This window comes from Brassica napus, chromosome A2, assembly GCF_020379485.1.
Source record: "Brassica napus cultivar Da-Ae chromosome A2, Da-Ae, whole genome shotgun sequence".
Lineage (NCBI taxonomy): Eukaryota > Viridiplantae > Streptophyta > Magnoliopsida > Brassicales > Brassicaceae > Brassica > Brassica napus.
Window position 1 is genome coordinate 1,744,941 of NC_063435.1, and position 25,172 is coordinate 1,770,112.

General features: G+C 39.5%; 6 protein-coding genes and 1 non-coding gene across 7 annotated transcripts; 2 read left to right on the forward strand and 5 right to left on the reverse strand.

Annotated features, from left to right (window-relative positions):
• Positions 1–1,349: 1,349 nt before the first annotated feature.
• On the reverse strand, positions 1,350–10,837 carry LOC106367168 (protein furry homolog). The gene is made up of 17 exons (XM_013806885.3): positions 10,540–10,837; positions 10,337–10,455; positions 9,927–9,972; positions 9,673–9,745; positions 9,522–9,579; positions 9,334–9,429; positions 9,098–9,215; positions 8,766–9,032; positions 8,584–8,685; positions 8,064–8,421; positions 7,857–7,970; positions 7,100–7,731; positions 6,774–6,970; positions 6,134–6,356; positions 5,857–5,976; positions 4,740–5,516; positions 1,350–4,565 (listed from the first exon to the last, which is right to left on the reverse strand). The coding sequence occupies exons 1-17, from the start codon at positions 10,633–10,635 to the stop codon at positions 1,506–1,508; spliced, it is 6,456 nt and encodes a 2,151-aa protein (XP_013662339.1). The 5' UTR covers positions 10,636–10,837; the 3' UTR covers positions 1,350–1,505.
• Positions 10,838–11,520: 683 nt separating this feature from the next.
• On the reverse strand, positions 11,521–17,161 carry LOC106367167 (DNA-directed RNA polymerase 2, chloroplastic/mitochondrial). Its single transcript, XM_013806884.3, has 19 exons — positions 16,111–17,161; positions 15,790–16,005; positions 15,572–15,705; positions 15,423–15,489; positions 15,173–15,231; positions 14,820–14,937; positions 14,625–14,738; positions 14,430–14,561; positions 13,924–14,340; positions 13,770–13,820; positions 13,599–13,669; positions 13,435–13,519; positions 13,138–13,290; positions 12,896–12,970; positions 12,711–12,800; positions 12,575–12,622; positions 12,341–12,455; positions 12,146–12,249; positions 11,521–12,062 (listed from the first exon to the last, which is right to left on the reverse strand). Exons 1-19 carry the CDS (start codon positions 16,981–16,983, stop codon positions 11,952–11,954), a joined length of 3,033 nt encoding a protein of 1,010 aa, XP_013662338.1. The 5' UTR covers positions 16,984–17,161; the 3' UTR covers positions 11,521–11,951.
• Positions 17,162–17,634: 473 nt separating this feature from the next.
• On the reverse strand, positions 17,635–19,440 carry LOC106364604 (GDSL esterase/lipase 7). Its single transcript, XM_013804144.3, has 5 exons — positions 18,995–19,440; positions 18,791–18,918; positions 18,440–18,688; positions 18,093–18,354; positions 17,635–18,007 (listed from the first exon to the last, which is right to left on the reverse strand). The coding sequence occupies exons 1-5, from the start codon at positions 19,230–19,232 to the stop codon at positions 17,787–17,789; spliced, it is 1,098 nt and encodes a 365-aa protein (XP_013659598.1). The 5' UTR covers positions 19,233–19,440; the 3' UTR covers positions 17,635–17,786.
• Positions 19,441–20,486: 1,046 nt separating this feature from the next.
• Positions 20,487–21,927, forward strand: LOC106367165 (U3 small nucleolar ribonucleoprotein protein IMP3). The gene is made up of 4 exons (XM_013806882.3): positions 20,487–20,775; positions 20,868–20,975; positions 21,433–21,507; positions 21,615–21,927. The coding sequence occupies exons 1-4, from the start codon at positions 20,642–20,644 to the stop codon at positions 21,844–21,846; spliced, it is 549 nt and encodes a 182-aa protein (XP_013662336.1). The 5' UTR covers positions 20,487–20,641; the 3' UTR covers positions 21,847–21,927.
• On the reverse strand, positions 21,858–22,495 carry LOC106367166 (glucosamine 6-phosphate N-acetyltransferase). The gene has a single exon (XM_013806883.3). It carries the CDS (start codon positions 22,450–22,452, stop codon positions 21,973–21,975), a length of 480 nt encoding a protein of 159 aa, XP_013662337.1. The 5' UTR covers positions 22,453–22,495; the 3' UTR covers positions 21,858–21,972.
• Positions 22,496–22,798: 303 nt separating this feature from the next.
• On the reverse strand, positions 22,799–24,159 carry LOC106364603 (splicing factor 3A subunit 2). Its single transcript, XM_013804143.3, has 2 exons — positions 23,873–24,159; positions 22,799–23,753 (listed from the first exon to the last, which is right to left on the reverse strand). The coding sequence occupies exons 1-2, from the start codon at positions 24,066–24,068 to the stop codon at positions 22,909–22,911; spliced, it is 1,041 nt and encodes a 346-aa protein (XP_013659597.1). The 5' UTR covers positions 24,069–24,159; the 3' UTR covers positions 22,799–22,908.
• An 822-nt stretch (positions 24,160–24,981) lies between these two features.
• On the forward strand, positions 24,982–25,055 carry TRNAI-AAU. The gene has a single exon. It is a non-coding gene; the product is annotated as a tRNA-Ile (tRNA).
• The last annotated feature ends 117 nt before the right edge of the window (positions 25,056–25,172 follow it).

The following is a 25,172-nucleotide window of genomic DNA, read 5'->3' on the forward strand; positions in this document are numbered from 1 at the left end:
ACACGGGTGAGTTTATTTTGGCACCAAGGTACTATTCGCATGACTTTAGTGGTATACTTTACAATCCCAACACAAATGGTTTGAGGAAAATTAAGGTTGACGTAAAGGGAAGCGATGAGTTCAAGCATGGTCGGCGTATGAGAACAATGGTTTTTTGGGAGTACTTTCAGAGTATTAGGCTGTTGTAGGAGAGACAGTTTTCATAGTTTGCGTTGATTAGACTTTTTCTGAATATGTTATACTCTTTTTTTAATTCCATAAACTAGTTTGATTCGTCTGCCTGCTAGTCTCCTAAATCTCGAGTTTTTATATATAGTTTTATATAAACATACAATATATATTTTATGAACATTATTTGATACTTTATACTGTTTAGTGCTTTTCTTAAATAATTTATGTTTATTTAAATAAACTGTAGTAATATGTTTTTAACATTAACTGTAGCAATATGTTATAGTAGTAAAAAAACATTTTGTAGTAATTTGTAATACTGCTTCAATGAAAATAGAACTTGAGAAGTACATGAGCCAATAAAACAACAACCACAGTTCATATGTTAACGGTTTCATAAGCATCGATCATGGTCAAAATTAAGATTTCATAAGTAATCCCACTACTGGTCGAGAAAAGTTTGGTCGGATATGATTCAGTTAATGATCAGTATAAATATTATACATTACGAAATTCTATTTGAGGTGTGAAACTTTTTTTTCTTTGTCACGGCGAGGTAAGACATTAAGACATACCAAGTGGACCAGTTGGCTCATTAATAAACTACGAGGGTAGAGTAGCCGTATCCTTTCAACTTTAACACACACTACATTTAAAGTGTGGGTTGTGATGGATCATGGGTGGTTGAAGAAGTTTTGGTATTGAACATTGTAAGAGTTACCATCATTTGCTGATGGCTGAGAAAAAAAAAGTTTCAAAAAAAAAAAACATTGTAAGAGTTCACTTTAGCACCATCTTATAGACATATAAGAGGTTATACTCAAGCGGGTGAGTTATTTTGGCACCAAGGTTTTGTTCTCCTGGCTATACTCTTGTCCTTTTTTAACAATCCCAACAACACGAATGGTTTTAGAACCATTAAAGTTGAACTAAGCAAAGACAATGAGTTCAAGCGTTGGTGTTTAAGGAGAGTATTTGTTTTTCCGGATTATGTAGTGTTAGCTAGGTTGAACAAAATGTCTGCGTTGATTAAAATTTACTCGAAATAATATATCTTTTATCTTGGCTGCTTTGTCTCCTATCTAGACTATTAAAATTTTCATCTTTTAAACTTCATCTGTCTATGAAATATTATTTGAAAAGATAAATATATGTTACATTTTGTGATGACTAGAAAATAAACACCAACATATAAAGTAGTTGCATAAAACTCTCGTGGTAATAATGTCTGGAATACACTCAAAGTCTCTATAACACCATACTATTCACAAACAAAAACATTTTTGCTTCTTAATAAAACTTCCGAAAAACATACAAATACAATTAAAAAAACCTTACATGTTTGCTATCGTTGTGACAAAAGGCACCAATCTTCTGTAATCTCTTCTTCCCAGAGCACAGCTATCAAGAACTCGTCCCAATATCAGCCTTGTGTTCTGCAAAGCCACATCTCTCGGAGGTATCCCTGATTCTCCTGCAGCCGCTCCGAGAGGAAAAGCTTGCGACATTGTTGCCGCCATCATTGTGTACTGGAGAGGTCCGCTTCGAGCTTTGAATGAAGTCTGAGGTACAAGCGTTTTCTCATGATCAGCCCCGTTCTCAAAGTAACCGGAATCCTGAGGATGGCTACCGCCTTGCACCGGGCTACAGCTTTGAAGAAGAGCTTCGAGAACGCTTAACGCTTCCCAGCACAGAGTGCTTTCAACTAGCTGCGAGACGATGGTGTACATGTGGGGACTCTGTGAAGCATCCATGGGAGTGTGTTGGAGCAAAGCCTTGAGCATAAGTAGGATGACTCGTTGGTAGTCCACTGGTCCTTTCTTTAGCAGTCTCAACAAGTGGCCGAAAGCTAAAGCTGAGTGTTTAGGGAACCATTTGTTGCACAGCAGAGGAGAGACGCAAGCGAGGAGATTATCAACACGTTTAATCTCGCCTCGAGAATAAGCGACAAAAACCGTAGCCAGTTCATCTAGTGACTTCGCCCGGCACCAGGTAGCAATGTTAGCTGCTACAGAACATGCCTTTTGGTACTGCTGCTGGAGCGGTAACGCCGAAGCCATGACTTTGTCTTGGCTAAGCTGCAAGCAAAGCCAAGGGAGTAGACCTGTGATGTGCATTAAGAGTCTCGTCTCGGTGTCGCCGAATATAGAATCACATGAAGGCACTGTGATCCTTGATAGGACCTCGATGGAGAACTCGTGGCTAACAGTAGACATCAGTCCTTTAAGGACGAGAGGTTGCACGCCTTCGAACTTGGGCAGAGTTCCACTTGACGGTGGCATCTCGTACCCTCTAGACTCTGTCCTTTGGAAGTCTCCCAAGTCATTAGTGTTGAACTCGTCGCGGGGCATACTCGACAAGAGAACGTTTTCAGTTGTTTTGTCACGGAACGATAGACGGTCGATAATACGGGAGAAGAGCTCGAGGACCTGGCAGTAGACATGGATGAAGTCTGTGTGCATCATGGCTACACAGCCCCAGAAGAGTTGTGGGTAGAGTATGACTTTCTCTGGCTCCATGTTCTCTACCATGACCTGTAGCGTCAGAAGGATTTCCATTATAAAACCCAAAACTGGAGGAATGGGATTGCTAAGACATCGGTGAAGACAGCGTAGAAGTGCGACACATGCATCACTTGTCACGCTTGGACGTAGCGCACGGTATATTTGGTGTGACCGACACGCTAGATGTCTTGAAGTGCATTCCATAGCCCATTTGAGAGCTTCGGTTCCCCAAGTTTCTCGAAGATCTCCTTGAAAGAATATAGCATCGACCATGCTTTGAACAAGTGCAGATAAAAGAGCAGCACTAGGAAGATCTGTTCTCACTACCGTTGGATCTTCATTCTCCCACATCATGCTCCCTCGTTTTGATTGCACATACTTGATTAAACTCACAACCTGTTGTTTGTTCTCTCCATCGCTGTTTTCCACCTCATATAGCTCCAAGTGGCGACCCGCAAGCGAGTAGAGCAAATTAACAAGCAAATGTTGGCAATGCTCTAGCACGATGTCTTCAGAACTATCCATCGAAACAAAAGTGACATGGAAGAGCAAAGGCAGATGCTCCCTGAAGTCTTCATCGTTCTCATACGCGATTTCCGCAAGTAGAATCAGTGCTATATCGGCATGTGTGAGTGAGTGCTGTTGATGTCCCTGCAAGGCTGATTGGAGTTCCTTTGCATTGACACCGTGCATTGCCATCCCAGAATGCAACAAATCTTCCCCAGAATTTGGTGTATCAATGAGATAATCTCCACTATCACGTGACATATGGCGACTCCTCACAGTTCCTGTTGAACTCCTGACTCCCATTAACGGTCCTGATGAATTCACCAGTGATGGTAGGAGCTGACCAGAACGACCAGTAGCTACAGGAACAATGTTCAACTCAGGAGGCATTGGACTTAAAGGTCCAGAAGCACTTCTCCCACCCACGCCTCCGGTTCTCCAGCTTAGGCTTCCACTTGTATTCCTAAGGGGACCATCAAGGGATCCTCGGACAAGAAGTGGTGACATGTGTGGCTGATTGTCTGCAACTGAAGCAACTTGAGGTGCTGTGGCAGGTCCCTGAGAGAACTCGAGCACAAAATTTCCACTGGAATCACCCCGGTTTACACCATAACCAATGGGTTCTATACTGTCTTCCAGCATCCGTTGTGAAAGTTGGTAAACCAGGTGATCAATAGTACGCTGAGGACATATACGCGCGAGGTACAAACTTACACGTTTAGCAACTGAGAAATATGTAGCAAACGCACCAGTTATTTCGGCAGATGCATTTGAATCGCAGTCCTCAATGCCCTTTGTGATCAAGAAATCCAATACAGGGCTAATGTTTCTGGGCTTACTAGCAATAGTACTCCAAAGTTTTTCGATTTCATCAGGGAACTGATCCCCATGTCGCCATGTGACATAGTACAGACTTTTTAGTAATCTTTCACTCCAACCCGAATCCTTGAGTTTCCAGAAATTAAGATTCTCAATCCATGGAGCCATGCATGTCAAGACCTGATGCTGAGCAATTATATCAACAGCATCAAGCTGACGCTGCATAATTTCTTCACAAAGGAGCTGGCTTAACTCGGGATGATCCTTGGCGAGCTTGCAGGAGAGCTTGTACTGGAACTGTTGATAAGAATCCGGAAGATTACCTACAACCGCTGCTCTATAGCCTCCTGAACCTTCTATACCATCCTCAGCCCACTCACGCATTGAAAGTGTCTCAAGCATTTGAAGAGCATCGTCACGAATTTGTCTAGATGGATCGACTACCTTGTACAGAATTAGACTCAAGAGCCTCTGGATTTCACATTTTGGTATTTCTTGTCGCATGTAGACCTCAGCCAACACACTGAAGTACCCATCAGCTATAGCCGCATCAGAGTAGTAACACTGGAAAAAGTACAGCTGTATTAGTTCATGTAGTTTTAAAAGAATCCAATTAAACCATCGTTGCATGGATAAGCTGTTATCATTGGTCAAGATATATCAGACATTTTACCTAGTAATTACACCACAAAAATTAATGAACACAGCTTCCATACATTCAGTTAGAGAGAACTTTACCTGATCAATGCAGGCAGGGAAGAGATCCAAGTTTGTTAGTAAAAGATTCTTCAAAGCTAATTTGGCCAACGCGACACGTTGATGACCACCTATATGCCTATCACGGCCTGTAGTCCCTCGTCCACCTTCTCCTGCGTATTTGGAGTACGATGGAGTTCTCGGATCAGCAGGCGAGTAACCAAAAGGGACCCTGGGAGCAGGCTCGATGAACAAACTATTTATCCAAGATATCACACGGCCACTCATTTTCCTTGCATTGTCATCAAAACACGGTCCATACAGAAGGGAAGCCATTGCGTTCAACGAGGCCCACTGGATGGCTTCAATTTGCTCATTCAGTTCCTTGTCAAAAGAAATCTTGTCTATCGAATCTTTCGACCGGTTATGCTGCGAGGTCTTATAGCGCTCAACTTCCCGGCGATAATCACTAACAACATCCTGTCCCCACGTACTTCCTGTATCATCAGACCAAGAAAGGAGCAGATCGAATAGACGTTTCCTACTTCTAACATCAAATTTCTCTGATTTTGAATCAACAAATTCAGGGGCAAGGAATCTTAGAACAGACGCAAGTGCATAGCGCAGAGGCTGCATTTCCTGAAAGCTTTCAGGAGGTGCCGACAATATGTGTCTTGTTGAATCGTCGATGAACCTCAGATAATGGAGGCGGAAAACTGGTTTACGAGCAAGCATTCCAGGCCAGACATTCTCAGACACTGTTCGATATATATTAGCAACATGAACACGGAGGTCTTCTCTTCGACCTCCTTTTTGGATCTGCATTCATATCACAAGCATACATTTTTAACACCTGTAGCAGCCCTTACTGAGACAATACTGAATACTTCTGTTCCCTTGACTCTAATTCAAGATGAAGGGATTACCACAAGCAACTAAACCAATCTAGGGAAATCTAGCATAATATTCCCTGAAGTTCAACATGAAGCTCAATAAAGTCGCATAGAGGGTACAAATAATGGCAGTGGCTTCTAGTACTTTTCATCCATGTGATTGCCCTTACTTTTTTTTAACGTTTTTTCAATCATTTTGCTTAGCTAGTTTTAGTTCATTTTGATATATTCATTCAGCCAAATATACAAACTTCCAATACCCATACCTTCCATTTTGGCTTGGTCTCTGTCTCTAATGAAATGTCGTCCATGAAAGATGCTAGCTCGCTAAACATGATTTCACATGCTTCCAGATGCGAGCGGCCGAGGGCCATAGTTGCAGCATGCTACATGAGAGGAAATATAAAGAAAACATTGTTGAAAATTTTACCTAGGAGAAAAGATTCAACCAAAACCACAGAGAGCGAACAAGACAAGTAAGTTTTAAATTGTGACAAAACTACCCATTTCAAATTTTAAACGCAAGGACAAAAAAACACTTACGTTGTGAGTCTCTGACCCAAATCTTAGATAAGGGAAAATAAGGTGGTACATCTCTCTGGTTGACGCAATGCTACCCGCATCTTTTCCATCAGGTGGACACGAACACACAAACATAGCATACAGAAGCCATTGATCCAGTTTGTTATCTGTATCTTGTGACTGACTAGCCTTTCCGCCTAACTCAATCGGCGTAATATAGGCGAGGCGGTGCATAATTTCAGACCTAAGATGAGAAGGGAACCTTAGTTTTCGTCATGTCAAATGATAATAGCAAAAGAGGTATGTCAATAAAATGAAACAAACAGGTTTTATGCGAAAAGAAATAGTGCTTTGCATAAATACTGTCACTAATGTTTTCCTTTCATAGGAGAAAACTCTTAAAATTCCCACACCAAAGTAAAATTTTATCTGCATGTTAAACTAGGACATATCATTTTTTTTGAGGCCTGTTGATTCACGAAGCTTACTCTAGCACTTATAGACTTTGCCTGTTTTGAATGATTTAGGAGACTGTTGACGGTCAGAGAAGAAGGTATCAAAAAACTCCATACAGGAGACAAGAAAACACACTAAGGATGATGTAGTTCAAAAAGATACTAGTAGAACACACAGAAGATAATGCAGCAAGAAATATACTTACTTGGCTTCTTGAACAGAGCGTGGGCAGAGCTCAGCAGCATATTTAACAAGCTCGCTGAGACATCGACCCCATCTGTTCTTATCAGGGCTCTCAAAGATTATGGATTGAAGAGTCACATCGGGAGGAATGGCATCGGAATCTCTCCTCAAATCAAATGGACGGGCAGAATCCCAGTAGCAGCTTTGAACTATATCATCCTATTATATGAAAAAGAGAGGATACAATCTCAAATTTCCATAGAGCCATAACACAATATACCATAGCCCGCCTAAAGGCTAAAAATGTAAAGCCTCTTAAAGAGTGAGATATACACAGAAGATACTTACCCCATGTTCTTCCAAGACATCGATCATGTATATGGGTTCAGCTTCAAATTTCATAACATGGTCTGGGTGCTCTTGAATCATGAGATCTCGAATATCATTTCTCAATGCACGTACACATCGCAACAATTCTAGGGCAGTATGCCGAATCTGGCTGTCGACTGAGCTAAGAAAATGTAGGCCAACAGCATCAATATCAGCGGCACGAAACTCAATTGCATCTGCTGCTTGATGAAAAGATAATTTCTTGAACCTATCATTCCCCTTGTCTGTTTTCTTTTCCTCTTCAGCATCAGAATCTTGCCTGTCATCTACTAAACAAGCTCTCCAGAAACGCATGAGTTCCAACAAGCGTCCTAGTGATGTTTGAATGAGGAGTGGGAACTCATCAGGAAGCTTTAAGATGAAGTTCGCCATCCCTCTCATAACTGCAAAGCGGCGGTGAGGAAGGTATCTAACAATCCGGTTTAGGACTTGCACTGCTTCCTCTCGAACTCCAGGATCAATACTTATACCATGCTGAGGTATTATTTCCGTGATCTTATCACTCCGTCCAACTTCCTCTATCAGATAAGGTATGCATTTCAGAACTGATCGGAAGAGAGATCCTTGAGACTTTTCTTTATTAATAGCATCTGCATATGTTTTGAAGGTTAGCAATAAATGTTTTCAGGAGGAAGTATTAGCCAGAGAGTCCCAGCTAGAAATGAGAAAAAGCAAAAACACAAGATTTGCAGTAAGCTTTTTGCTAAAAGTTTACCTATTGTAGTCCTGGATGATGTTAGAAGAGCTTGACTATAGGTCCTGTGGCAGGATCTCAAAATTGACTCAATTGCTGCTTTCACCTTTGGTATGTAATGGCCAATTCCATGGCCTGTTAAGGATTAAGACAAGTTACGTGTATGAAAATATGAAAATACGAGTTTGTTGAGACCAACTAACGACCTAATTCAGGTTAACAGGTTACCGTTGAATATTTCCAAGCCAACATACTGGCTTGAAGGTGACATAACGAGGGCAAGCAAAGCACGAATACCAATAATCTTTGCTTCACTTGGACTATCTTGCTTTAACAGTTCTAGTAACATGTGATTCATGGCGAAGTCAAGGTTATGATCAGCTATGGTCACACAAAACTCAACGAGTTTATCTTGTTGGACATCTTGAGTGAGCATTCCTTTTCTCAGAACTGTTAACAATTGTGATGTCACGCTATCCAAGTAATCCCATATACGATTTGGTGGCTGGGTAGCAGCATATACACTCAAATAGAACCTTAACACCCGATGAAGACAATCAAGTGCCATGTAACGATGGTTCTTATCCTGCAAAATGTGCAGTATGTACTATTTGAGTGAAACCAAGATATATATACTACCAAGAACAGGCTTGCATAAGAAGCCAATGTAATCATCAGGGAGTGCGGACATGACAATTGCTCTCGTGCATTCTTACTTAATTTAAATTCTGAATGCAGGCAAACTTACTCTCAGAAGCTTGTACAATTGCTCCATGTGAGAGCTTAAATTATGATGAAATATAAGCGGGTCTCCGAGACAGAGAAGAAGAGTCACCAGCGGATAGCCAACCTATTTGCCCAATTATACATATTAAGGACTGAAATAACAAGGAAATAATGATAAACTGATATAAAATCAGATTGACGTACACCAAGATGCTTGCTCTGTTTCTCCATCCAATGAATTAGCTGCACTCTGATGCGTCCAACAGCCTCATACCAAAGTGTCAGCGCAGGCTCTGCAACTGAAGGAGGCCACTGGCTTTTGCCACCATCGGAAAGTGGCGCCAGGATGTTAGAAAGCATATTGCAAAGCGCATGATGAAGCTCACTTTTACGCTTGTGGGGAGCACGGTTAAGAGGGTTTGCTTTAGCTACAAAGGAGGCAGACGCATTTAGCCCACCCTCACTCTTAACCTGGAAATAAACATAATGTCACGTTCGCTTCCTGAACCTGCATTTCCTAGAAAACAGAAACATACCCCAAGCTTTAGGTATCGCATCCCATTAATGATGCTGAGAGTTTCACTTCTTGCAACACTTGTGTCAATCCGGCGGGTATTGAGTTCCATGAAAAACCGTTCAGTGACAGAGCTGAATCTGTTAGTGAAAAATCACATTAATAAAGGATTAGAATGGTCGAGGTTCCAACTTTTTTTCATTTATACTTTAGCATGCTTGGAGGACCGTTAACAACTAACATTACAAAATGAAATACCTAATACGGGATAGTGCACCCAAGAGCTGAGCAACCAAGTCAAGAAGAAGACCCCTCAAATCGACCAGCGATGGGTACTCTACTTGGCTAACAACCCTGCAACAGAGGAGCACCCAGAACTTAACCAAATTAGCTTTTCTTGTGTCAATCATATAAATTTTAGCAGGTCGAGATTCTGAAACCACTACCTGTCAGCGTTAATTAGCCAATCAAAAACAAAATTCTCAAGTCCAGACCATAGCTTCTCTGCCATTCACGCAAAAAAAAAAAAAATTCGTTTAGCAACACGCATTACACACATTTTGTTAGAAATAAACAGAAAAGGAGAAACTAACAAACCGGTGAGCCCTTCCTGCGGGCAACACTCCACAAAGCGAATACACGCTGAGCAGAAGATGCACTCAACAGCCAGCTGATTCAAGTAACGTAACAAACCATATATCAGAAAAAAAAAATGAAAACCGAATTTGATAAACTGAATAATCAAAAACCAATGGATAATAGCGTTCTTAAAGAGAAGTAAGAGTACTAAGAAACAGAGAGTTACTAAAACTCGAGAACTTTTTGTCTTGTGAAAGGTCAAAAGAAAATACCTTTCTTTGGAAAGTGGATGCATTATTTGCACCTTTAGGTGATTCACTGCAAGGCAGATAAAAATCCACAAAAAAAAAAAAATAGAAACATTAATAATAGTCCAGAGATCAACGATTCAAGCTAAAAATAATGCAAGAAGAAGAACAAAAATGGAACAATGGAATGTATTAGAGATAATCCCACATCGAGAATTCAATGGGACATTAACTAATATATAAAAGATTAAGGCAAATCTACTAATTGCCAATTGGTGAAATTTCTGACCGATAAGAGCCATCATCTCGAGGAGTCGAGGAGGGGTATTAGAGATAAAGTAATCACACATCAGGAATTCAATGACATATTGGTTTTAAGTTGGAAGCCCATAATTAAACAGGAATCTAACAGAATGAGATGTACACAGACACACCTTTCCCTCCATTTGAGAAGAGCTTCTAAAAGAGGAACAGGAGTGTGACGCGCAATCATGGCCAACGAATCGAGGACCTGCTCATAAGCAGGATCTGACGGGCGAAGGTACTGTCCATCCTGCAAACATATCAGCACCAACCAATAAGATATGGAATCCAAACCAAAAAAGGAAGCTTATTGAGAAAGAGGGAGGAGACGAACCTGAGCTTGAGCTGTCTCGATTCGGCGTCTAGCGAGAGGGAGGAACCGCTGAAGCAGCGCTTCTACTATCAATTTCGCCGCACTCCCGGACTTCATCACTTTTCAACAATGAGTAGATCTGAATCAAACGAGGCCTGAATTGAATCTCTCAGTATCACAAAGAAGAGGAGCACAAATCAAGAAACCATTCTAGGGGGACTTAGTACGATCCACGCAAAAGAATCGCTTAGCTGATCGATGAGCTGCTTCGTTCCTTTCTTCTTTTTTTGGAAAAATCATTTATTTCTAACGACAACAACGCCTGGGATCAAATAAAACAAGTTCTTTAAATTAGGAAATATTTAATCAGTCTTTCGATCTTTAATTTGTCTTATAACTATCAGACTTAATTTACCAATTATGAAAACTCCTGATTATTATCGGATGTGGGATTCTATTTAATATTTTTTTATTGTTTGTAATAACATAATTAAAAAATAATAATAATATTTAAAAAATGTTAGACAGTAATTGAACATGAAAATTTTTCTAAGATATTTTTTTTTAAGTTTTGCACAAAAATAGTTTTTAATGAAAAAATGACCAATTTTTTTTTAATTAAAAATTAAAAATACATTTATATCATAGGTTTACTAATCTAAATTTATGTTTAGAGTTAAAAGGTGAAGTTCTGAGAATATAGTTTCAAATTTAAAAAAAAAAAAAAATTGAAATAAAAAGAAGCTATTTATCAATTTTTATATTAAAACTATTTTTGTGACAAAATAAAACATTTTATACAAAATTACTGGTTATTCGAGAGAATTGATCATTAAACATTTTGTGATGTAGAAAGAAAAATAAAACATTTTATACAAAATTACTGGTTATTCGAGTATCTGAATTGATTCTTTGACTGGACCTATTTTTCAAAAGATTATTCAAAAAATCCATCTATTTTTATTTTTCATCCAAACTAAACCAATTTTTAGAACACTGATATTAAATATACTTTGTATCTTCTATATCCTGAAAAATTAACTTCCAAATCTGTTTCTCAGTTAATCCATCTCTTATACAAACCCACCCCCATACAAGTGTACCGTAGGAGTACCGACCGGTTTACAACACAGAATCAAATAGAACCTAACCAAGTTACGGTACCCTCAGAAGCTACTACTCTTTATATCTTATGAGTAAAAGCTTCGTCGGCACATTGTGGAAACAAAAGTAACAAACCTTTTTTCTGTTATCTATCTTTCTCTGCGTCTCTGTAAACAAACGCATGAGCTTTTCTCCAGATCTGGTCCTCGCAAGAAGTTTGTCTCCTTTTTACACACAAAGCTCAAGCCTTGGGATGATACTTTGTTCTCTCTCTATCTTGTTTCTTGGAAGATCTCTCAGAGGATCTAGTGAAGCCATTGACTTCTTTATCAGTTGAAAAAATAAGTCGACTCTAACACCACTTTTAAATCCAAATCTCCTCTCTCAGGCAGAGGAGGAAACTCTAAATGAGGAAATGATTTCTCAAAGCTCTCCAGCAACTGTTGATAAAAACAAAACAAAAAACAGCTATGTCATGATCAGACTTCCCCAGGTGAAGATGGAGACGGATGGTGAAGCTTACATTCTCTAGTATCGGTTGTGAATACAGCTCAACAAACTTTTCCCGTAATATCTTGTTTAACTTATCAACGTCGCACGCATGTGTCCAAAACGAGTCATGAACTCCTGTTAGAATAGTTTTTTTTATACAAGTAATGTATTAGTTGACACAAGATCAACGTTTCGAGAGAAAGATCAGGATCCAAAATGATTTTACCTGCAAAACACACGCCTACTCTTTTGCAGGCAACTGCAGTCATCATCATATGAGACCCGTCGAGGGAGTGGATAAAATTTGGAGGAAAAGCTGTCCTTTGTCGCCTGACAATGACCTGCAGAAAAAAAACAATACCCACAAAACTCTCTCTGAGAATAAGCCAGCACCAGACCCTGTTTCTGTACAGTATCTTTTGTTCATAAGCAAAAACCAAGGTAAAAGCTGAGGCCAGACCTTATCAGTTTCACGCTGAAGCGATAAGGTTTGAAGGGATGTCTTTACCTGCATTCATTTCGATTAAAGAGAAAGGCATCCATTACATTTATATTCAACAGACAAGAGCAATGGGATTCGCAAAATGTGGACTTACGAGTTTCGTTCCCATTTGGAGGTAAGGTTGCACAACAGGAAGACCCAATGGTGTTGTCCATCGAACTGTTTCGTTTTCTGACGCAATAATCTGCTTACAGAAAGATAATTAACCCTTGTTTTCATAAAGAAATCTTCAAAGTACAAAAGTAAATATGATAGACGCTGTGAAAAATGGATACACACCTTTGCACATTCACCAAACCAATGCATGATGGCTCGTGCAGCTTCAAACATTTCATCCATAGCAGCCAATGTTACCTACCCAAACATGATAAACCAAAATATTATCCCCTAATAGCATTTTTACTTTCGATAGGTTTCCAAAGTACATGTGAAGTTGAAAGTAGTTTAAACATTTTAAGCACACATTCTTTGAAGAGTAGATGAATCTAATTTCCAAATCAATATCAGCCGCGCTAATATACCTTTGCTGCATAGCAAGCCGCCCCAAAAATTTCTTTGTCATCACTAAATGCACTGCGCTCCTTCAACCTTCTCTTTATTTGATCCCTCGCACCAATGTAAGTGACACCATAGACTGATGTCATAACCGTCTGCTTTACAAGCTTCCGATCCACCTAACAACCATCAAGTAATAACAGCCGATCAAGTTATGTGACTGAGTAAACAATGCCCCCAAAAAAAAACAAATATCAGGCTACTTGCTCACACGCCTAAACTATATCTATATCAAAACAGTTCATGAAAATTAAGAGATGGACCTGGTTGATTAATTTTCTTGCACGCAATGCATCTGGATAAATTTCAGGATCTTTGTCTGCATCTCGGCGCATGATATCAAGAACCCTGTAGCGCATACGCATACGAAATTTAGAGTGCACATTTTAAAATTAAGTCAGCTTTAAGCAGCAGATGCAGAGCTTACCTCGTAGCTATTTCTGAATAAACATCTGCCGGCTTCTCACCTGCAACTAGATTAACAGCTTCTGCTCCTATCTGATAATCATTTAAAGAAAAAAATTAGACAAAAAAAAAGATGACAGGCGGCCAGAGAAAATAAGAACTCCATAGAATATAAAATAACAAAGAGAATTACTGTGTCTCTCCCAAGCGCGGCATAATGCTGTAAGCCATTGCAGGAACCATCCTGGACAGAACCAAAGTGAAAGAAAAGAAATTCGTTTTCAGGCACACACATATTGTAAGAGACATTACAACAAGTCATTAGAAATTTTCAATACTGAAGGTACCTGATGTATAGGAATATGTGAGAGAACTGTCTCCGGGGATGGACTTCTGAGAGCTTCAGTGAGATTTATGCACACAGCCAAGCACTGAAACGGGTCTTCAGCTTGCAGCCACCATCTGTTTCCTTCAAGTGGTCTGTCTGCAGAATCAAATATGTCGTCCAAGTGACTTTCGGTGAAAGCTAGACGTCCCTCATATGATAACTTATCTACACCACCAGCATACAAGTTTGCTAAGTGTATCTTCAGCCATCGCAATCCTGGACTTCCCAGAGGCCTTCCCTCAGCAAACTCCAAAACACCCCGACACAGATCAGAGCCGAGATGATTTAAGTGTGGGGGCATGGGATATGCACGTCCCCGGAAGTCAACATTGTGGGGATAGTAAAAACCTTCCTCATCTTTCATTTTTCGTGCTACCTGTCACATTTTTAATATTTCAATACTTACCAACAGAACTCTCAAAATGGCACGTTACTTCGATGCCAAGGGGAGGGAGAGAAACTCACAGAAAGCTTGAGTTCTATGTCACAGCGCAGAGAATGTCTCTCGCTGTTCTCCTTTTTTGCAGATTTCATTTCCCACTTCCATTTCTTGAGAATGCTCTCATCTTCAGTGTCCGGCTTTTCGGGTAAAGGAACCTGCAGTTTGAAATTCAGGAATAAATAATGCTCTCATCTTATAAGATCAATGTAGTAACTCACATCGCTGCGATCCACCAGATCAGCAGTACAGCCTCCACTGCTCCATATTCTATCTACAACCGTTAAGACTCGCTTATTTACTCTCCATCTAGTACTTCCAAGCGTATCCAGGGCCTAGAAAATATCCATAAGATATATAACAACTGTAACTGATTCCCCTTACTTAAAGCACGTGAAGAAACAGTATTGTCTGACCTCAAAGACTGGTTTTAGTTGTCCTTTGGGAGCACTCTTAATTGCCTCTCGCTGTTGCTTAGCTCCATGAGTTTTCATGATATAAGACGCTAAGAACAAGTAAGCACCTTTATCGTATCTGCAAAATAACACAAAATGAAAATACTTAAGAAAAACTTACTACAATAAAATTCTTCGAAGATCACTATGAAGATATGTTAAACTTTCTCCAAGCTGTGCAAATCGAAATTTTCCTTTTTAGCTTTAACGTTTCTATGTTACTGAAGAATTCATTTTGGAAATGAGTTCTGAAATGCCATGCAAATGCAAGTACTTCACTTATGGTAAGCATACAGCAAAGAAAGCTCACTTACCCTGACCAATTGAGAGGGGGAACCAGCATTGGCATGTATGGCATCACTGCATATCTCCCCTAAAATATAAATTAGATGTCTTAGTTATACATTAATCTTTAAATTCCACATCTATTCTTCCTATTTACAGGTGGCACCCAAGTCAAACCCTCTTAGATATAACAGTTCTGAAAGATTTTCACAATTTATTTTGTTGATTTTGGGTAAAACTTAGTCTGACTAACAAATCAAACGAGAATAGGTCACCTACAGTTTTTTCCAAGCCTTTGCGAACCAAAGGGTCACACTCGATTACACCATATTTTCTCCCAGATTTCCTGTTGTACAAGAAAGGCCAAAACATGAGCCTATGACAAGAAGTTACAAACTACTTGAAAACAATAGATCAAAATTCCTCACATGCTTCCTTGCGCTACTGTCTTGAAGGTATGCTTAAACGCAGGCCGGACATCAGGCAGATCATTATCCTGCTGATTAGTTGGGGATTGTATATAAGCTGTTCTTACCAACAACTCTATAAGATGACTTCCAACCTGGGATATGAGTTTAAGAAAATATTAAAACTTAGTAGCCAACAGAAGCTTTCTTTACTAAGCAGTATCGTAGCATACACACACCTTAGCTCTAGCATCTGCAGACCATGGTTTTGTATAGTCATGTGACTGCAAGATCTTTCTAACTGCTGACAGCTTCTGTTTCTTTATCAAGTCATTGACCTTTTTTCTCAACTTATCTTGTTCTCTCATTGGATTTCCATTTTCAACTTCTCGGCTCTCCTCATTGTCATCCTCTTCTTTCTTCCTGGTCTTATCGAGGAATGTGCATATTCTTATCTATCCAATCAAGAAAAAGATAGAACACTATTAGAAGACAAGACATACAAACATCATTTAGCAGATCAATCGTAAGGGAACCAGAGAGAGATCAACTTAACCAACCTCTTGTTCAATGGCATCACCTACAGAACAAGCCGCCTGAACAACCTTAACACAGCCATTATCACCACCAGTCATCAAATGCCCCATCAACTTATGCATTGTGATAACCGCCACCATATCAGCAGGCAACTGATCAATATAATGCGCATAAACCGCTTTACTCTTCCCTAATCTAAACAACTCCTGCTCCTTACTAATAACATCTCTTAACGGCTCGAACCAACCGAGAAACAAAGACTTCACATAAGGCAGATTGGGCGCAAGCTTCTGCTCACACATATCCGCCAGAAGCTCCCTATACTCATTAGCAGCTCTCTCCCATTCCTCCGTCTCGATCTTAACTTGCCTCCTCCACAGATTCCGGTACTTGCTCCGACCCATTCCAACGCTCTCTTGGTTCCTCATCCGCCACGAGCGGTGATCCTCTCTCTTCTTCTCTTTCTTCATCTCCTTCAAGAGCTCCTCAACCTCATCGGCAAGCGAAGGATCTTCCTCCACATCCGTTGACGAGACCTCCTCGGCTACACTCGTGTAGCCTCTAGCAAGAAACCCATTAAGGCAGCTACCGTTATTGGATAATCCAGACCCGACCCGATTAGAAAAACCCAATTCGTGACATTTTGGATCCGGGATGGATCCGAGCAGAGGAAACCGAAAGCTCGAACCTTTCGAGACGGGATCGTGAGAAAACGCGAGAAAGCCACGACCTTTGGAACCGAATCTAGTTTGTGACCTTGTAATGGCGTGTTTGGCGATGTTTCTCCACATAGGGAAGGATTCTGAAACTGGGTCACGACGATAAATCAAGGGTTTACGATGATTGAATACGTTTGTTTGATTTGCCGAGAACAGAGGGGTTTGGGCACTGGACATCAATCGAGCTTACACTGAGTAGAAATCGACGAAGCGGAGCATGAACGATACGAGATTGGAGAGATTCGATCGCGTGAGGAAGTTAACATGGATCGAGATGGGCAAATTGAGGAAGAAGAAGAAAAACAACTGGTGAGTAAGGAGTACACGACGAAGCCGCCTTAAACCCTTTGTTAAAAACCCTTGCTTTCTTACTTCAAAGGATCTCTGTGCTATTCGACCCGAGTAGAAGAATCATGCCCGACCCGGGGAATATCTTACAAAGGCCTTTAATAAGGCCCATACCATAGCCTCTTTACTAAGCAAGAAGGCTTGAGAAAATTTATGGAGGCCAATTAATTAAAATTAAGACAACCTTTTAGTGGAACTAGAATTTAGAGATTAGAGGTTGTTCAGGGTTTAGAGATTAGTTACTGGTTACTTAGGCTTAGAAGGTATTAGGTTTTTTTTTTTGAATGAATGTTAAATTTATTCAAGACCAAAAAAAACACTTTTGTAGAATAAATGAGTCTTTGTTTACCGGAATTATAGAAAAGAAAAAATTGGAGGTAAATAAACTTATTTCTAGATGTAATAAGCAGCCACTGGATAAGAAAAATTTATGTATGCCACTTTGTGGCCTTGTTGGCTAACATTTTTAGAAAGAAATGCTTACCTTATAACATTGGAATATAGATTATGATCTTGAAGATTTGGGCAATTGTTACATACAAATCTCATATTTAAAGTCTTCTAATTAACTAGAAACTAGAAAACCAAGGTAACCTGATAATGAGAGGAAATCCAGATTTGAGACACATTCCTCACAGCTTAACCAACTCATATAAACTGATAGGGTAAGAGTATTTGGCAGAGTTGCTGAAGGTTTCTCCAGCTATAATTTTGTTGGCAGTTTCTGTTGGATGAAATGCATCCCAAAAGACGTATTGATTCCTTTCCAAGCATGGTTGCTGCAAAGGAAGGCATGTCAAGGCTCCACCATATCTCCCACTACCGCAGCATGCTTTGTCTGGTATAACAAGACCTGCAAAAAAAATTAGAGAACTAAGTTTAGATGTTGAAACCAAGGGAAAACCCCTTATTGAATAGATAGGTAAAGGTCATTTTACCATATCTAGATGGATTCACAACCATGTCATGGAAGAGATCATAGATGTTTTGATAGATAAAAAAAGATCCTGGAAGAGTAGTGTTGAGAGTGTTTGGTAGATCTTTCAATCCGCTATTGAACAATGAAACCAAGTTATTGATCTTTGTCACACACTTGCTGGTGTTGTTGTTGCCGTTTACCATATATAACTGACTCGGTATGCAACCTAAGGGCCCTGTTCCACCCAACACCATTTTTCTTGCACCTAAGTTGTATAGTCTCTGCAAAATATATGTAGAAAACATCGTGCTTTCTGAGTATGAGATGAGAATTAGTACTATGGAATTATGAGATAGTTTAGTTTACAGATATTTGAGCTGAGAGAGTCTTGATGAGGAGATTTGCATAGTCTTCTCCGCTGTAGATTTTGCTGCTCGAGTATCTATCAGGTATAAGGTAATTGTTGATGTAATCATTGCTTCCTATATTGATCCCAATAATGGATTTGGCAAGATACTTTCTCAGATCATCAGGGGTTTGAAAGAATGGCCGGAGCTTTAATTCAATTGTCATCTCAAACTGTGATATCTGTTCACTGAATGAAGTTCTTGCTCCCTGGAAAAGAGAAAAATAACAAAGGTAAATATATCTAAAAACAAAAGAGATTTTTTTAAGTCTTTATTTATAAGTGTATAATATTCTTGATCTGATACTCACAAAATGTTGGCCAGTTTCTTCTAAGATCCCAGCTGCTGCAGATGCATAGTTAAGCCCTCTCAAGACGTTTTGCACAATTGATACAGGAGATAAAAATGGTGGCACCAATGGCAAACCGAGGTACATTGCTACATCACAACAAAAATGGTTTTTGAAAAAGAAGTAAAACTATATCTTATTATCTTTTTATTAGTCTTTAGTTACCTCCATAATCAGCAACTGTACGGCCATTACAGAAACGGCCAGTGGGGAAGCCAAAATCAATTCCATAAGGGAGATAGTTAGCTCGTGCAAGTGTGGGAATGTAGTTGTTGTTTCCACAATCAACCAAGGAATCTCCAAAGACGAAGAAAGCTGGAGCAAGAGGCTGATGATTACTAGATTGTCCATAACCAAACCAGAGAAGCTCTAAGAACACAAGATAAAACAACAAACACTTCATGCTTAGTTACTATCTTTCTCTTTCTATTATATGTATGTAGAGGTAAGTAAACTCGTATATGTATGGGGGTATGGATAATGGATGGAAACATGATAAAGTGACATGGTAGATTGGTTCAGAAGAACTGGTCGTGGTAAATGATGTCATGGAGTGTGGTGGTTAACTGTTACTGTTCTGAAATTTGTTTTTATGTTTTCATTTACTGCATCTTTAAATTTCTTACTATTTTCTTCTTGTTTTCTATAGAGACAGCTTTTAGGACGAGCCAGCAGCTACATCTCCCCAGTTTTGTAAACCTGTTTTCTAGTCATTGATAGCTCCTGATAGAAATAATGTACTTACGTGACGACTTTGTTACTAACGTACAGGATAGGTCTAGCTAGCATGATGGGCTTTAAGTTTGTTTGGACCTGAGTCCTTTGGTATGTAGTGAGATTTAATGTCTTATCACACAAAGAAGCGACCACAAAGGGTGTGGATAGTATGTAACATGTGATGTTAGTTAAATGCATAGTAGACGTTTGTGTAGTGCGTACAAGTTCAAGAAGCGATCACAAGGGTGGATAGCATGCATATACATGTTCAAAACTCAAAGGCAAACCAAGCTGGATTTGGTCAAGCCACCAATTGTGAACTTTTGACTAAGCAAATGTCCTTTATATATGATTCAGCGCCACCAACTTGAAGTATAACTTTGACTTTTATCCTTTACACATGCCTTTGGGTCATATGCTGAATGTCTCGTAAGAACTCTCTAAACTGTATCAAATCTAAAATAAATAGCAGATGGACTTACAATAACACAACAACAACTAACCTAGTGGTAATTTATTGGGGTTTGATGTGTAACCACAGGTCATATATTTGATTTTTTCTAGAAATAAAATTATCACACTACTTGATTAGTTTGGATTTGGGTTTCAGTCTATATGGTTTACATATTGAACTGTAACAGATGATTAGTCCACTTATAACATTACGTATTCCAAACTAAATACAAAGTATAGTACACTTTCGGATTAATCCACTCTGTAGCACTAAATATATTTTTCTCGGAGCCGACCTGATAGGAATATAAAAAAAACAACATCTCTCTAATAAGATTTTCTTCCAACTTATCAAAATGAGAAAACGGAACACACATTTATGGGCTTATTGCAACAGGAAAAAGGAACAAAACGCCCAATTTATAAGGATTTGGGCCCTGGAGGGCCTGACAAATTAATCAACGAATGAGGGCCGTAGGATTAATCTGACTTCTTCTTCTTCCTTGATTTTAATCCTCTCTGCGACTTAGGGTTTTAGAATAAACCTCGCCGCACCCTCTCTCTGTTTAAGCCGTCTTACATCTGCGACGAACAAAAATCCCTGATTTCGCGTTGTTTGCATTACCTTGAGAAGGCTCAGTGATGAGGAAGCTCAAGAACCATGAGAAGAAGGTTCTGAAGAAAGTAAATTTCCTGGAATGGAAAAGAGAAGGCGGCCATCGCGAAACCCTGATCACGGGTCGTTACCACATGGGTGGTCGTGACGACTACAAAAAGTTTGTAACTTTCTCTTCTTTTTGTTCCCTCTCAATGGTTTTTCTTTTTCTGATACTTATTGAGACTGTTTTTTTGTTTGTTTGGGTGTCAGATATTCAGGATTGTGTAGGATGGTGCAGAAGCTGACGAACGTGTTGAAACAGATGGATGCGACTGATCCTTTTCGGATTCAGATGACTGATATGCTACTCGAGAAGCTGTGAGTTATCCCTTTTTTGCAGTTGTTACATTTATAATATAGCTGTGACAAGTTGTTTCTGGTTAATTACATTAGAGGCAGATGAATTTGGGTTCGTAGTAGTTTCTTAGAGGTTGAATGTCATCTTTTTATAATGATTGATCTAATGGTTTTCTGGTTAATGATCTTGAGGAATCGATTGAGTCCATATTCTTACAAAATCTGTTTTTTTTTATCATTACCTTCAATGTCTAAGCTACTGTGTAGATCAGTTCGGTCTAGGCGGCAAATCGGATATGAGCGAAACGATTTTTTCAAACCGATTTATTAAAAAATCGGCTAGGCGTTCAAAAAATCTAGGCATCCGCCTAAACAATAATTATTTTAGAACATTGCCGTAGATATAAAATATGCTTTTGGTTCATGTTGTTCGCGTGGTTCTAAGCGTGTGTTTCCATGTATTTTAAAATAATGGCAGATACAACATGGGAGTTATACCGACAAGGAAAAGCTTGGCTTTAACTGATCGGTTATCAGTTTCCTCCTTCTGCAGGTACTGGTTTGTATATATATATATATATATATATATAGTCGGATCCTTTGAGAACCACCCACCAATGATCATTTTATCATTTTGTTGTGGTTTATTAATTCTCACAGGCGTAGGTTATCGACTGTGTTGGTTCACCTGAAGTACGCTGAGCACTTGACAGAAGCAGTGACGTACATAGAGCAAGGACACATCCGTGTAGGACCAGACACGATCACTGATCCAGCCTTCTTAGTAACTCGGAACATGGAAGATTTCATCACATGGGTGGACTCTTCCAAGATCAAACGCAAGGTTCTTCAATACAACGACAAGTTGGATGACTACGACATGCTTGCTTAGATTTGTCTCACTTCTCAAAGTGTAAACCTTTTCTATTACCAAACTATATGTTTCTCATTAATCATCAAACCTTTTGCAATAGATTCAGACCAAAGCTTATAGTAAGACAAGAAAACAAAGATTCAATCAAAAGTACTTTGACATTTGAATCCCTTTATAAACCAACCCACATTTCTCGTAGAACTCTTTCTTCTCCACGCCACAATCAAGAATCACCTTGTAGCAACCCATCGCTCGACAATGATCCGTTAGAAACTCAACCACTCGCTTCCCGAGACGTTTCCCGCGGAACTCTGTATCCACGACAACGTCCTCTACATGCCCGACTTTGCCGCAGTTTCTCAGGAACTTCTTCTCTATCATCACGCTCCCCGTCGCCGCGATCTTACCTGATGACTCTTCTTCGATCACGCAGATCAAATGGTCGTCTCCGTAGGAGGTGATCTCCTTGAAACGCTTATCGAATTCGTCGTCGGTGACTGATACTGTGACGGTGAGTTGGCTGAGAAGCTCCATGTATCCATTTCTCTTGTCGGTGATCTCCAGTTTTCGGATCTTGAATGTCTGTTTCTCTCCGGTGATGTCGGAACTAGACGCGTCCGCCATTGCAGATCGGAGAAGACTTGAGTTCGTTGGAACTGATAAAATAATAAAGTACAAAGAAAGTTATATTTACGTTTTAGTATTCGAAGTTTCCGATAATTACAAAAGTTACCCATTCTCTCAATCAAGCTAATCTAGTCCATTTGAGTTTTGATCAGGTTGATACACTTCATTGGAACTAAACTAAACAACACCCACAAAGAAAGTAACACTCTACAAAGGTATTTGAGCTTTTTGATAGTTACAAAAGTTGCCTAATCTCTTGATTAAACTAACTAGTCCAATAAAGTTGTTTTTATGTAATTATTAGTGTTTTTTTGTTGTATGTAGTTGAGGATTAGACAATGAATGATAATCTTAGAACTCATTAATAAAAATATTTATTGAAATTACAACAAGCCAACAAGGGGGAAAAAATAACACAGATGATAATGATACATATAGAAATACATTTTAAATCTAGGGTTGAGGGTGACTAGAGAAGGAAGATGAAGCCTGAGGGGTTCCAGGGATGATGGGAGGGAGAGAAACTGAGAAAGAAGGTGACGGTTGTGAAGGCGGAGTTATGACCGGAACAGGTGGACGAGTATGAGGGCGTGACGTGGAAGAAGGTGGTTGAAACGGTGGAAGACTTGGGGGAGAAGAAATTAGCGGGATTGGAGGGAGGAGAGGCGTAACCGGGTTTGGAGGGATGATAGAAGGCGGGTTTAGCGGATTTGGAGGGAGGAGAGCCTTAACCGGGTTTGGAGGTAAGAAGGAATCAGGTTTTAGTATTTCAGTCTTCTTGTCTCCCAAGGAACTGTCTTTCTTGTGATGCAAGGAAGCTGATTTTTGCGATGGTCCTGGAAGAAGAGGAGGAAGTGTTGGAAGCAAGTCCGGAAGAGGAGGAAGGATTGGGAGAATAGGAAGAGGATTATCCGGAACCGGGTCTTGGATCGGTGGAGGGAAAGTAGGATCCGGAAAAAGAGGCTTGGATCCACGGAGATTGATGGGTTTTTGACTACAGATCTCTGGTTGGTTCTCAGGTTTGAAAGTGAAGAACCCTGCTGAGAAGACTCGAGTAGTTTCTCCGTGTTTGTTCGATTTAAGGCGTTTGAGAGAAGAAGAAGTTGCGGAAGCTGCTATAGAACAGTAAGGCTGTGAGCTGCTTAGCAACTTCACGGAGCATCTCTTGATCTTCTTCACATGTTTGCTTATAGAGAATGGTAGCTTTGCTTTGAATTCGCCGTGCTCGTCTGTTTTCACTTCTTGTCTGAAACTCGGGTTTGAGTTCTCGTCGATACATTCCACTGCAACTACAGCACCTGTGTAAAGATCCAGCAAAGTGTTCATCAATATTACTTCTAAGATTTTAGCCCACACTGGTACAAATCTTGAATAAGAACCGGTAAAACAAAACCAAGAAAGAGAAAATAAAACAAACCTGAGATCAAGTGGTTGGGTGATTTTGAAAAGGCGCCGTTGAAACAAGTGTCGCAGTAGACAGTTCCGACCACAACCGCAACAGAACGTGTCTTCTTCATAATATGTTGTTGTCCTTGAGACAAACCTCCATTTATAGAGATTCCTAAGAAAATCATAAGAATAAACCAAACAGAGAAGGTTGTTGTTATCTCCATAGTTATGGATTAATTCAATCTCCTTATCTCTCTATCATGAAACAGACGGATTTATATGAAGAAGAGTGAGTCACGATAAAGAGAAGAGATTGTAACAAAAAGCTTATCTATTCACTTTGTTAATGTAAATCATGGGAAGAATACATGTCTAGCTTCCAAACTACAAAGCTGCTATAAATGTCTCGTGACTTATATTTCTTCTCTTTGTACAGCTCAAAAAGCTTAAATCATTGTAACAAAATAGTAAGAAGTGAGAGTAAAACAACATAAATATTTGGATTCACGTCCGAAGATTGATAAAAGTAAAAATAGTTGGTGCAGTACTTTCACAATCAAGTTATCACAGTTCAGTCCTTAAAATAGCAAGGTTTTCCAAAATAGACAAATGTCCCCAAGATCCTCATGACATTATATATAATCCCCACTTATGTCTTTATTATATATATATATATATATATATAACATGTCGTTTGTTGGTGAGGTTGATCACATCATTAAAATGATCACATGACTATCAGAGCATCCAGCCTGGGATGTAACCGTTTCCATGCTGCGCCTGAGCTAGTGTTGTTATAGTTATCTGCTCACCACTGTAAGATTTCACAATTTACATTGATGATCCTATTAATACAAATCTAACCAAATTAATGATCATTCATCATTCGGTTCAGCTAAATTGAACTCCCAATCTGGTTAGACTAGCAATTGATCAAGAATTGGAATAAGAGACTTCTCAAAAAGATTTTTATTAGAAATGCTTCAAACTTCAACATTACCATTGGACAATGTTAAGCTCTGTATCCTCTCTTCTTCCCTTTCTTAGCTCCTTCTCTCCCTCTTCGTAGTTTCATAATGATATCCTGCACTCAAACAGGTTTCGACAAGTAAGTTTATAATCACTAAATAGCAACTTGGCCTATTAGCTCAGTTGGTTAGAGCGTCGTGCTAATAACGCGAAGGTCACAGGTTCGATCCCTGTATAGGCCATTTTTTTTCCCTTTTGTTTTATGTTTGTCTCTCTACTTCTCAACCTTTGTGATTTGCCGTTTGGAATACAGATTCACGTTCCTGATTCTGTTTGTGAATCTTCTGCCCCTAAAGACA